A 12,765-nucleotide genomic window follows, 5' to 3' on the forward strand; every position below is an offset into this window, starting at 1 on the left:
GTTTCTCTGTCAGAGGTCACGGCGGTGGAAACAGAACTGGCGCTACACAGAGCTGGTGGAAAAACCCTCCTGCGCTGTGCTACGGGGTTTGATTTGAGGTTGAAACTACATTTTTTAGAGAAATTAATATCATACAGAAGGACAAATGTCAAAAGACAACATTTAATTTCAGCTAAGATACAAGACACAGTACACACAAACTGGGAATACATCATTTGATATTCCTGATCCACAGGGGCATCATATCTTGAACAAGTGTTGCTAGGAAGCAGCAAAACAAGCATAAATCTGGTATTAGAAGATAAATGGCCCTTTAAAAGGCCAGTTCAGAGGTTTCTCTCCACCTGCCTCCCACAGTCTTCCCTCACTGCAGCAGAGCTGAGGGGTAAAGTCCACATTAGCTGGCAGTTAAAAGCACATTTATCCACTAGTGGGTTGCAGTACGTGCTGCCTCACACCTGCAGTCTGTGGAAGGACCGAAATTAACCCCAAAATTACCACAAAGGATCCGACCACCGCCGCAGCACATGTTCAGTCCTCTCTTAATCATCTTGCACTGGAAAATGATCGGCTGAAACAAAATCTATTTCACACGCACATAAAAATCAACAATTAAATGTATTACTTCAAAGTAGTGATTATTTATTCCTGATAGTTTTAGTCAATCAAATTGATTCGTTTTACCTCAAATATTCTGAGAATATGTTCAAATTTAAAGAGGAAAAGAAAAAAAAAAAGAGAAAATCAACATTTTTACTGAGACTGTAAGAAGTGCGGATGTTTACTGGTCTTATCATTCACCCTCACTGGCTGGCTGGGGTAATTTTCCAAGAGGGTTATTGATTCTGACACAAACAGGGCCTGCATGGGCAGACTTGCAAATGAGAAAGCAAGTACCAAACAATCTTGTCACATGTGTGTTTTCCTGTTTATGTGTGTGGGTTTGTTTTTGCCAAGGACTGAGCAGTCAGAACATAAAGTCTCAGCGAATGTGACTAAAAATCAAAGTGCGAGAGAATAAAGAAGAAGAAGGGAGGTCAGAAAGACTTCGCTCTCCAGAAAGGAGCCTACAGAGAGTAACTGAAGGCAGATTTTGGAAGAACAGGAGAGTTAGTGTGCGTAAGAGGAAGAAGAAAAAAATTTCTGCCTACGTATTCCAGCAGGGCCATTTCTATGACGCCTCTGCACTTCCTCAAACCGTGAGAAATGTCTGCCGACTCTCACACACACAGACAAGTATGTAGAGCTCACAGTATGATCACACACTGGTGCCAACCAGGGATGACCATGCAATATGACCGCATTTTTCTATAGCTCGTTTTCTGCTTCAGCTTCTTTGACTGACTGGAAGCCTCGATTATGCAACAATAAGAAAAAAAAAAAGCCTGGAGTTACTTTTCCATAACCGCTAAATGAAGGATTGGCCTCACTACTTCTACTAAATTAAATGCCCATTCTGCCAAAGCAATGTTTTCACCAGAAAACCATATGCAAACATCCTGAAATAAATAGAAGTTTCCACAACCCTGAACTTGAAGCATTTCTGCAATCATGTTATAAAAAAGAGAGGAAAAAGAATATCTAAAATATAATTTCATCCACATAAGCCCTACAGCTCTGGTGCTAAGCAACAGGGACGGCCTGTGCAATTTCAGACCAGATCCATCAATAGTCAATTAAGGTCACCAGGCTAGCCCAGGCCACAGCTGGAATCGGCTGACACAGGAGCAGCAGAGCCGCTAGGCTGAGAGACAAAACTGAAGCAGGGTGTCATTCAAAGGCACCACTAGCGTCACAGATGGAAGTGAGTCAAGCTTTCTTCTATTGACCTGAGCCTGTCTACACAGGAGGAAAGTTTCAATCTAATTGCATGTATTGGTTGAGATCAGATCGAGGCGTTTCGCCATCGATCCGTACTGAGGGTCAGAGGGTACGATGTCTCTGATGCATGTTGATTACGACAACCACGACACGATGTAGCTGAAGAGAAAATGATCAAAGAGGTAAAATTAAAGCATTTCTGAAGGTGATAATGGCAGAACTCCATTAAATGCATCCATTAGATACATGTGAGGTCAGAAGGCTGGGCTTTTATTGTGAGTTAATGATACAAAAAACAAAGTTGTGCATATTTTTGAAGTTGGATTAAAATTATACTTATATAAAAATACTACCAAAACATGAGGCTTTCCATTTGTAGTCACCTCATCTTATTCAGAAATCCCAAATTGAAATTCAAGGCAAAGAAGTGCATCATTAACCCAAAGAGCAGCCAAAAAAAAGCCACTAGCAACTCAGGAGGAGCTGCCGAGAACCAAATCTCCAGTTCAGACAACTATTAGTTGCTTATTCTGGGCTTTACAGAATATTGGTATGAAGAAAAATTTACTTGTAAATTAAAGATCTATTTTGGGCTTAAGAGAGCACAAAATACAAATTTCTGGCTTCCCTGCAAAACACTATATGATGCTTTACTGGGAAGAGTATCAGTAGATGGTACAATGGAAGGAGCCATTGTGGAAAACCCCCCATACAGGCTGCAAAGACAGAACTATGGGAAGAGGCTCACATTTCAACTGGACATCTCTAAACATAGAGCCAGACCTACAATGGAAGTGTTTATATTGAAGCATAGTCATGTGCTATAATGGCCTACTCAAAGTCCTAACCCAAAACCCAATCCTAGATTCAGAATCAGTGAAAAGACTTCAAAGCTGATGTTCAAGAAAATCCCTGTCCAGTCTGGCTCAGCGTCAGAAATCCTGCAAAGAAATGGAGAACAGACGTGCAGCTGCAGCTAATTCCAAACAAAGCTTATTTTAAAAAAATGCAGTCTCTCAAATTCTGTACAATACTGCATAAAAAGGGATTCATTCCTCTGATGCACTGAATTTTAATCATTGTTCCATAATGCTGAGCCTCAGCCCTCACTGAATAGATTTGTTACTAGATCAAACAACACCGCTTCCAAGAGACTTTTCTGCATGTCAAGCATCAGTATATGTCAAGAAAATATACAGGAAACATTTGAAATGGCTGAGCAATGGGTGCACTTTATGCAAAGCCAAGAATATAAGCACAAAGTGTGATGATGTTAAAAAAAACTGTTCAACAAGAAAGTTATTCTCACTCTTTTGAAGTGTACCAAGCTGCCAAGAATATACATTCAAGCATTTTTAAAACTATAATGGTAAAAGTGTGAAGTAAAATGCAAATATGGTACTCAGGTCCTGTTACAGCTGAATGTTAAATTATTTAATCAGTTTTAAGTAGATCACAACTGATCAGAATCTGGTCAGATCAGTGTTTGGAAGATTAAAGGCCAAAAATATATGTTTTTTTTTTCTATAAAGATTATGTAAATAGAACAGTACTAAATATTTACATGTCTAATTTCAAAACGCCGGATAAGTGCCAAAATCAGAAGTAGAAATAGGACAAAAATATTCTATTAAAACCCAGATTAAATATCTAACTTTATTTAAATAAAAAAAAGAGTTTAAACCCAAAACTAAATAGTCACAAGAAAACATAAATCAATATCTTTCAACGGCACATTTCTGTGGAAATGATGCAACAAATAAAGTAAAGAATAGTCTCCTGTAATTGCTGTCGTAGCTCTACTGTACGAGGTAATCTGAGCGTAATCCTTCCAAACTGTTAATAAAAAAAATCCACATGGATGTTTTAATCCCCCAAACCTTTGCTCTGGAACCGCGTATGATTTGTGCCACATATGCCATAAACTGTTAAATCATTTGTGCAATGTCAATAGATATTATATTGAAATTAAGATGGTTCTACCTTTAACCTTAAAGGCAAAATCAGGGGTAAATAAGTGTGACAAGGCCAGAGAACTTTGATTTATTAAACCAAACAGATGCTGGATAAAATGAAATAATGAGGGACAATTTTTTTTGGGGGGGTTGTGCAAATATCTAATAAAAACCATTCATTTCATAAAGCAAACAATGATAAAAAGCTAAAAAAAAAAGTCAAAGTACACAAATAATTTGATTGAAATGCATGTCCCTTCTGCCTGGCTTTCTACTCACTAAAGCTTTCATCATCTACTTTCAAGGCGCTGGATGATGCCGAGACTTTCCCACCTGACGTATCGGACTTCAAACCTTTAGCTCACAAGTGGGTGATGATTTACACGCCTGAATTACAGCACGAGCAGACGTGTGCAAACACCATGTTGACGCGTGGAGGCAATCATGTCAAGTTGCCGGTGTCCACCTGATGAGACGATTCACTGCATTCCTGAAACAGGAATGTCAGTTCTGACAACAAAGCAAACATGGTCAGGCCGTACCGAGATGGAGACAGAGAGTTCTGACAAGACATGACGTGGGTGCATAGATTTTTAGATATCGCAGCAATGCACAGCCACCGAGCTGACTGCACCACAAACGCCAAGCTTAACTTGGTCAAGCCAGTTTTTTTTTTTTTGTCTGTTTTCCTGTTTGACGGTAACAGTTCTCATCTTGCCTGTGAGCCCTGCTGTTTCAATCAGAATCAAAGAGTATAATTAGTTCATTTTGTTCTCATTATCACTTGCAAAATGCAAGAGGGGGACAGCAAAGGCAAGGAGGGAAGGGGGAGAGAGCTGCAGCTTTGAAATGCTAAACAGGCCTCTCATTGTTCTTGGCCAGCTGCTTTAGCCCCCCAAAAACAAAAACCTACGCGTGCCCCTGTGAATGTATGCACACATGTATGTGCACGTCTCCATCTGCCCGAGGGGGCGAGGGGGGCAACAGCATTCTCTCCGTGATTATACACACATGCTACGGCTGCTTTAGATCATCTGCCAAAGTATTCACACGAAAGCATGCGCTGTACATGTGTAGCAGTGTGTGCACATGCAGCAGCATGGTGGAGGTCAGGGTAACAGAAATGAGCTAAACGCATCCAGTCAAATAATACACTCTGCTATCGTGCAACTCTGAAGGAGTTTAAGACAACAAGAAACATGAAAAACAGCATCATAAGTTTCCTTTTGGCCACTTGTTACTCAGCACTTTGAGAAAACATTATTTAGATTGATAAACGACTTACTGATGTCTTAAATAAAATGAATCCAACCACTAAATATGGACGTTCTCTGAAAGCGTAGCATCTTGCTAACAAGAGGCAAGCAGATGATATTCCTCATCTAACCCTAATGATGTCTTTTTTTTTTTTTTTTGCACTTTTATCAATACTATATGTGTCAAAGCATTCACAGTACTGAGCAGTGAAAACATCATGAGCCAGCAGAAAAATACAGCAGAAACTCTAAAGCAGCACAGCTAACTACCTGCTCCTGTCACGAACCATCTAACCTGCTTTAGCTGTCCAATCTGGTTTAGCGGTTAGTTATTCTGCGTCTTCAGTTTCTCAATTTATTCTTACTGCCACCACTGCTCGTGGGAATATTCAGTTTCAAGACTTCAACAGAAGTTGCAAGAAATGACATTTATTTTTGCAACTTTGGAGCAGAATGTTGATTTTACTCGACTTTTCTACTACCAATTCTTCAGACCAGAGAAGGGAACTATGCAATACAAGCTCACACACGTGGACAAGATTTTAACGAATAAAAACAATATAATTTGCAGGATCTCATTATTAGCGTTGAAGTTTGACTTCTACTGCATGTGAAAGAATGTAGAGTAATCTAAAGAACCAACCAATGAGGAGAGATTGTTCAACTTTAGAGATGCACTAATCTGGCTTTTACAAGTCACTTCATTTTCAGTATTCTGGAATGCAGATTCCAAATTTGGTCATTTGTGGTTTTTCTTCAGAAGGGATATGAAAACACTGAGGTTTTACCATATGCTTACAAAAAAAATACACTAGAAAGAAAATATTATCTAACAGCATTTACTTAGTGGTATCAAAATATATTTAATATCACAAGTATAAAACTGTCATAAATAAAACATCCTTAATTTGAGCTCTGCACAACATAATGCAGAAAAGGCTATTCATTCTGACTAAAATGTCATAATGTAAAAAAATATTTAAAAATAAATCCTGGAAACTACAAACTCACATTGGAAAATACCTTCACCTTCTGCTTGGTACATTTATCATGAAATAAATGCCTCATAACTACAGCTTATACATACAAGTCTTAGCACCAATTACTTTGTAAAGGACAGAGATAAAACTAAAGATTAACTGAGTGGCAGCCAGTTTGGCTTTGACTGGGAGACGCACTGAGTGACCAGAAAAACAGCACATTCAGAAATCACCATAAACTTCAACAAACCTTAACAATAAATAATCACTGACTGGGGAAAAAATGCAACCATTGATTCTTTATTTCAGCACCCATTGTGTGTTTCCCATTCTGACATTGTGGCGTGTCCCAGGAGGGATTACTGCACTAAAACTCTGAGGTGACCCCCAACCTAACCTTCAGGCCAGATTCTACTAACATACATCCTGATCGCATCTCAGCTGCAAGGCACCTTTAACCTTCCCTAACCGACTCGTTTTCATCCTGACGCATTCCTGAATGAGGAAAAACAGAGCAGGGACAGTTTTATTTTGCATATTCAACATTGCAGATGTCACCATCACAGTCTGGTGTGTGACACACACTCATTTTACATGATATATTATCCATACCCTTAGCACTAAACTGTTCCCCTGTCCCATCGCCATCAACTTAGGCATAACTGGGACACTCCTTTACAAAGCTGACCCATCATCACTCAATCAGAGCATGTCGTTTAACTTGCCTGGTTATCAATCAATAAGATAATATTTTTTTATGCTTCTTAAAGAAAGAGGGATTTATTACAGAATAAAAACTATAACAAGCAAATACCTTTAGGATTATCGAATATGTCTATCAAGAATAATAAAATAAAATAAAAAAAACCCATTTATGTTTATTAATTGTTTCAAAATAGTAAACAGAGTACACAAACCTTTAAAACTTCCCTAATGGGGATGGTGGGAAGACAGGCTGCATCAAAATCATCTGTGTTTACTACATTTATTTCAAGACGAATCGTGAAAACTAGATATTTGTGTTTTTATGCTTTTGTTCTTGTCGTGACATATTTTCAAATGGAAACATTACATTATTTTTGAACAACTAAAACAAGAAACATTTTGGATGCATTTAAGTAAATATTCTAAAGGTTGTCAACATGGCAATTTATTTAAACCGAGAAATATTTGGTATTTGCTGTTTCCTGAAGGCATTAATAATGACAATAAGTCACCACTACTGAAATTACATTGCAAGTTACATTTCTAAGAGTTTTTGCAATGAACGCATAAAAAGTGTGCCTCCGAAAAATCTCTGTTTTCATAAAACCCTGCTCCTACCAAAACCCACCAGTACGTGGGTATTGGTTGCAGATCATTGCAGTGGAAATGATTCCGTGAATAAAGGAGAAATAAATAAAAAAAAAAACCGAAATATCCAGCGTGCAAGATTTATAAATGAAAATTTAACAATTCTTCCTCAGAGTGTGTGCAGCCCTCCATCTCCTCAGTACTACTTCATTTGTCTCGTATATAGAACAACATGCTGGACAGCTCCCCGCCTCCCCTGCTGCTCATGCTGGGCAGCCTTCTTGTCTCAGTAGCTGCTGTTCCAGCATGGCGCTGTCCAGGTGCTTTGGTCCACATTTGAGGTGCTGCACGAAAGAGAACCAAACCAAGCGAAGGTGTGAAATCTTTTGGTATTCCACACCCAAAGGTGCAGGAGGTAAAATGGGATTAAGCCACCGCCTCACCATTGGCTCTCAATGTATTAACAGCTGATATTTTAGCGTTGACGAATCTGCTGCTACGCTTTTCGCCCCAATGGCTCCGTTTGTGATTACGCTAGCGAGTGCAGTGTTCCCTCAAAATCATCTTTAAATTTGCTTTGTGGGCTGCAGTATCAAACATTTTCGATAATAATGCAAAATACAAAAAATATTCTTTTTTTTTTTGCATATGAAGCAACATGGCTGGGCTTATCAAATGGACTTGGTCAAACAAATGTTTAGATTTTTCTGAAAAGTAGAGTATTTTAAACGAATTATGTCTTTAATGTAAAAAAAATAATAATAAAAAAATCAACCAATCAGATCTGTGGTCCCAAACTTAATAATTACCTTGTGCAAAATCCATATTATACCAAAAATTAGAAAGCCATAACTTAAAATAGTATGCTACAGTAATAAACATGACCTTTTGACTTAATATGGAACTATTACAAATCAACAGAGAAATTTAGGTTTATTACTAAAAAGGGGAAAAGAATTAATCACAGATCATCGCTGTTGATGGTTATCTCTATACTCACGAGGGAAATTACTTTGCAATATCAGCTTTTAAAACGCAGTCATCGCCTTAATTTTTAACCTATGCACAAGATCTTGGCATCATTTAAATTGCAGCCAATGCTCCTTCAGAGGAATTTGGTTTTAACACACAGCTCCTCTGCTTGCATACCTGTTTCCCAGCCCTGAAGCACCACATCAACATTCCTTACGGCCTAAATTTTCACCATTACTCATGGTTAAATAGGTGAAAGGTGAAACAGGGGTGTAGTTCAGCATGTAAAAAATTGCTCCAGTCAAGGTTCAACGTTTCAGGTGTGCTGTATAATTTTAGAAGCAAACGACCATGTCATAAACACGTTTTTTAATGCTTTAGTACCCCTTGTTTTTAATGACAGAAGCGCGTAGGTGGATTTATTTTGAGATTCCTGACACACACCAAATTAGATCAAAGCCCTGTGTCTGGATGACCACTGCCAGCCTGACAACCCATGGCAGGTAGGGCTTCATCTCCGCGGCCATGAATCTGATTACTCTGTGTCCACTCGTCGAGGCTGCTAGTTTTTAAACAGGCCCACAGAACCCAGCAAACCTGGATGTTCAGAGACAGAGTCTGTTTCGCTCGAGTCAACTATGGGCGTACCTTCCGCTCTGCACAGACACTTGCGTAATACAGACCGGCCCTACGGCTTTAACTCTGTTGTAGAAAGGAATTCCGCTATATGCTGTGATCTAAATTCAGACATGTATTATACCGGATCTCCGGGAGTAGGAAAGGGCTTGGTTGATTTTTTTTTTTTTCCATCCTGGGTTGGTGCCAAGCCAACGCTTCACTCTCCGGTGGCCCAGCCCAACCCTGCCCCGGTGCGGCCTGCTGCACTGACCGGCCCCCGGTCAGCAGCAGTGTGCGCCGCTGAGCGACATCCAGGCTAAGCTACTCTGTGCTAGCATGACACTTGGACATGTAGAAAAATGAGAGAGAGAGAGAAGGTAGCCCACACCGGGGGCCTATGGTGCATGCAGGGGGGGGAAGCAGCTCTAGGATTACAGTAAGGTGTACTCACGGCTGACTTTCATGCTGCCGAAAGCAGAGGGCTGCGGCACTGGCTTGCAGCTCTCGGCGAAGGATGTGGTCCTGGGCCGACCCGACATGATCCAATCCCTTTAATTCTTTCGACTTGCTAAACGGCAGGGCTGATCGAGTCGCCGAACCTTCTCATCCAAAGAAAAAATAAAAAAAGGGGGAAAAAAAAGGCTGACGGTAAATTAATATCTGTGTGTCTCGGAATAGGGGCACAGGCAGAAAGAGAGCCCGTTAGAACAGTTTTATAATCACAAAATAAAACTGTCCAATCTTTCCCACCGACGGTCAATCAAAGCATCATTTCCCTCCTTTATAGTCCAGGTTCTTTCAACGGGCCTCAAAAGACACGTCTCCGACTGAAATAGTCATGAATCTGGCCTCTCCCCGTGGCCCCGTGTTTGATAAAAAGTCCTTTTCAGGGTGATTTCCACAAAAATGAACAACGGTCAGCTCGGTTGTCGGTCCAGAAGCAAAACGAGCCGTTTGCTTGCCAATTCAGGGACACATGCAGCTCCTCTTCATATCCCGATGTGGAGCCTCAGTGATCCGACTGCCATGGCGGCTCCCTCACTACACCAGAGCCTAAAGATCTTCTAACGGAAAACCTGTCCGTCGCCGCAGTCTTTATGCGGCTAATTTACACACTTTACGCTGGTGCTAGCTCCGGCCTCACCGTCGTCAAATTTCGGCGTCTGTACCTCGCCCCTGAAGCGGAGAGCCCCTCAGAAAATGATGGTCTTAAGATACAGAATGCGACGATACCGAATATCTTTTTTTTTCACTCCTTCCCCATAGGTTTCAGGCTCGCAGTCTTTGTCGCTGCGTATTTTACGTAAGTAAATTTCGTAAAGAAACACATGTCAAAGAAAGGAGTTCACGCCGTGAACGTAGCTCGCGACGCTGAATACGAAAACCGTGAACGCGCACACGCTGGATCTGGGGTGTTGAGTTTAGCCAATCAGAGACAGTATCCTTCAGAAATGGGTGTCAACCGCGTGCCTGTGGTCCAATAGCAATGTCGGTCTTGAACACCACATGGCATAATTTGCTCGCTGCCCTCCCTCAAGACTTCAAAGGCTTTTTCCAGTGCCATGACGGGGACAATGGGCGGGGTTTTACACAAGATTGATGACCTTTTCGACCAATGGAGCTTGAAAAGCAGGCTGTCAGTTCAAAATCCCCCCCAGCTGTCACAGAGCACCGGTGGTCATGCAGCACTGTTGCTATGTTAGTCACAAAATCCTATCCTCTACCTTTCATGGACAACTTTTTTTAAACGTCCTCTTGGCTCCTTGTTGCCATATTGCCGAGTCATTCTAATGAAGTTCATGCACATGCGTGTATGAATACAGGTTTATTTTACATTTATTTTACGCTTATTTGCAGCGGTATCACAGTTGTATTGTAAAAATCACTATATGTGTTTGCTAGAACTTAATGTTCTGATGATCATATACCATCATGATAAAAATCATGATGGTGATTATTATTATCAATATAATTATTTTGTCCTCTACAGGAATATGTAATGTCCTTTACGACATAAATACAAGCCATAACATGTCATAAAATCATAATAGTCCTAAACTTTTCAGTGTTATCTATTTATATTTCTTCTCTAATTAATCTCACTGTGGTCCGGTATTTTTTATGGATATTTTTCATTAGTTGGATGTGATGATTAATGGTTATTTAACAGTTCCCAATCAAATAATTGCAGAGCTCTGTATAGACTTGCTCTTTGTATTAATAATATAATAAATTATGGTAGGACAAGTAATGAAAGATAATCTTTTTTTAACTCTGAATATTCAGTAAAAAAAATCTGAAACATTAATAAATGATTATCTTTTTCTAATTTTCTTTTGTCCATTAAATCTACATTTATTTATAGAGATTTTAACTTTTAAAATGATCATTTAAACAATGATTAGAAATCTAATCTTGTGAGTAGAGCACAATATCTGATTAAGAAATATTCTAATTGTTTGATGCGAGTATGGCACATCTAAAAGAGAATGCATGCAAATTACTGCTCCTAAGAGGAGAATCTTTCCTTTATGCTGACGTTAGTGTGTCGGCAGTCTATCTTTTGTGTGATCTATTTATACTTTGTTGTGTCATATATCAAAGGGAATTTCTCTGAGGCTGTCCTTCAATGATTCGTGCACAGTAAGATTTTAAATGCAGGCAGCTGAGCAGAAGTAATGAAGGAAACTGCTTTGTCTTCATAGCAACTCATCCCCTGGCAGCACAAGGGGGGGGGGGAAATCACAGAGGAACATAGATAAACAACAGAGAAAGCAAAACCAGTGCTGAGAAGACAAAGTCCAATTAGAAAGAGAAGAATAAGTGTGGTGCTCTGCAAGAGAACAGCCTTAGAACATTTTTTTTAGATATGGACTTTGACATTTTTCATTTTATTTAAGGTGTGGAATTTGACTGAACCATTAGTGCATAGGTATGTGTCTTATTCTAAAACATCACAGTTTTGGTTGTGTGTTTAGAGAGCCATTGTCCTGCGATATGGTAGATCTTATCTGCACTCTCACATTGTTTTGCAGCCACTTAAAGGTTTTCTTCTAGGATTGCCTTGTATTTATCTTCATCCATCTGACCATCAACTCTAATTCTTAATAGCTTTGTTGTCCAGAGTAAAAAAAAAGCACAATACAGCATGATGCTGCCACCAACACAAAATGTAAAGATAATGTGCGGTATTGCTTTTCATCAGACCCATTTATGCATATGAGTCAAAAAGTTCAAATTGAAGGAGAGCGCCTTCTTCCACAAGTTTCCTGTGTCCCCCAGTGGATTCTAGTGAACTGCAAGCAGGAGGTCCCATGGCTTTCTTGCAGAAATTGCACAGATTCTTCCACCTGAGTTGTGGATCTCTGCTGCTCCCCCAGAGTTATCGTGGCCCTATTGTGGCTGTGAAGGGTCATAATGTCCCCAAGTTTAATACAGAAAACAAAAAAGGTTAATGTTTATAACCCAAAAATGCAAGATAGCTCAGGATTCATCTAGACTCAATTACAATAATATTAACAGCAGGCAATAAGCCTAGATATTGTTATGAATTCAAACATCAATTTTAATATTCAAAATAAAGCCCAAATAAAATCAGCCCAATCCCTTCTTAAAAGGTAAGAAATTTTATTATTTTAATGGCTTAAAAGTACTGGTTTCTGGGAAAAAAAAAAAAAAAGTATCTCCAGCTGCTGCAGCTCATCTGACACCCAGCAGCCAGAATCATCTCCAGAATCAGTTCACTACCACAAAAGACTGTTTGTAAAAGGGTCAAATTATTAAATTGCGTCACTGGTCTTGAGTGATCTCAGAGGTTCTTCTCAGGTGATTCATCAGCACTCAGACACTTGCTTACTCAATGATTTTAGG

General features: G+C 39.6%; 1 protein-coding gene across 2 annotated transcripts in view; it reads right to left on the reverse strand.

Moving 5' to 3' along the window:
- The window catches only part of gsk3ba (glycogen synthase kinase 3 beta, genome duplicate a), a 39,884-nt gene extending 29,659 nt beyond the window's left edge, over positions 1-10,225 (reverse strand). The window contains exon 1 of one of the 2 annotated variants that reach the window (XM_015003230.2): positions 9,347-10,225. In XM_015003230.2, coding sequence (XP_014858716.2) covers positions 9,347-9,434 — 88 coding nt within the window. In that variant the 5' untranslated portion in view covers positions 9,435-10,225. The remainder of the gene's footprint in view (positions 1-9,346) is intronic. The other variant, XM_015003231.2, reaches the window with a different exon arrangement.
- Between the last annotated feature and the right edge of the window lie 2,540 nt (positions 10,226-12,765).

This window comes from Poecilia mexicana, unplaced genomic scaffold, assembly GCF_051168715.1.
Source record: "Poecilia mexicana isolate PSO_F unplaced genomic scaffold, ASM5116871v1 scaffold_2, whole genome shotgun sequence".
NCBI classification, from domain to species: Eukaryota; Metazoa; Chordata; class Actinopteri; order Cyprinodontiformes; family Poeciliidae; genus Poecilia; species Poecilia mexicana.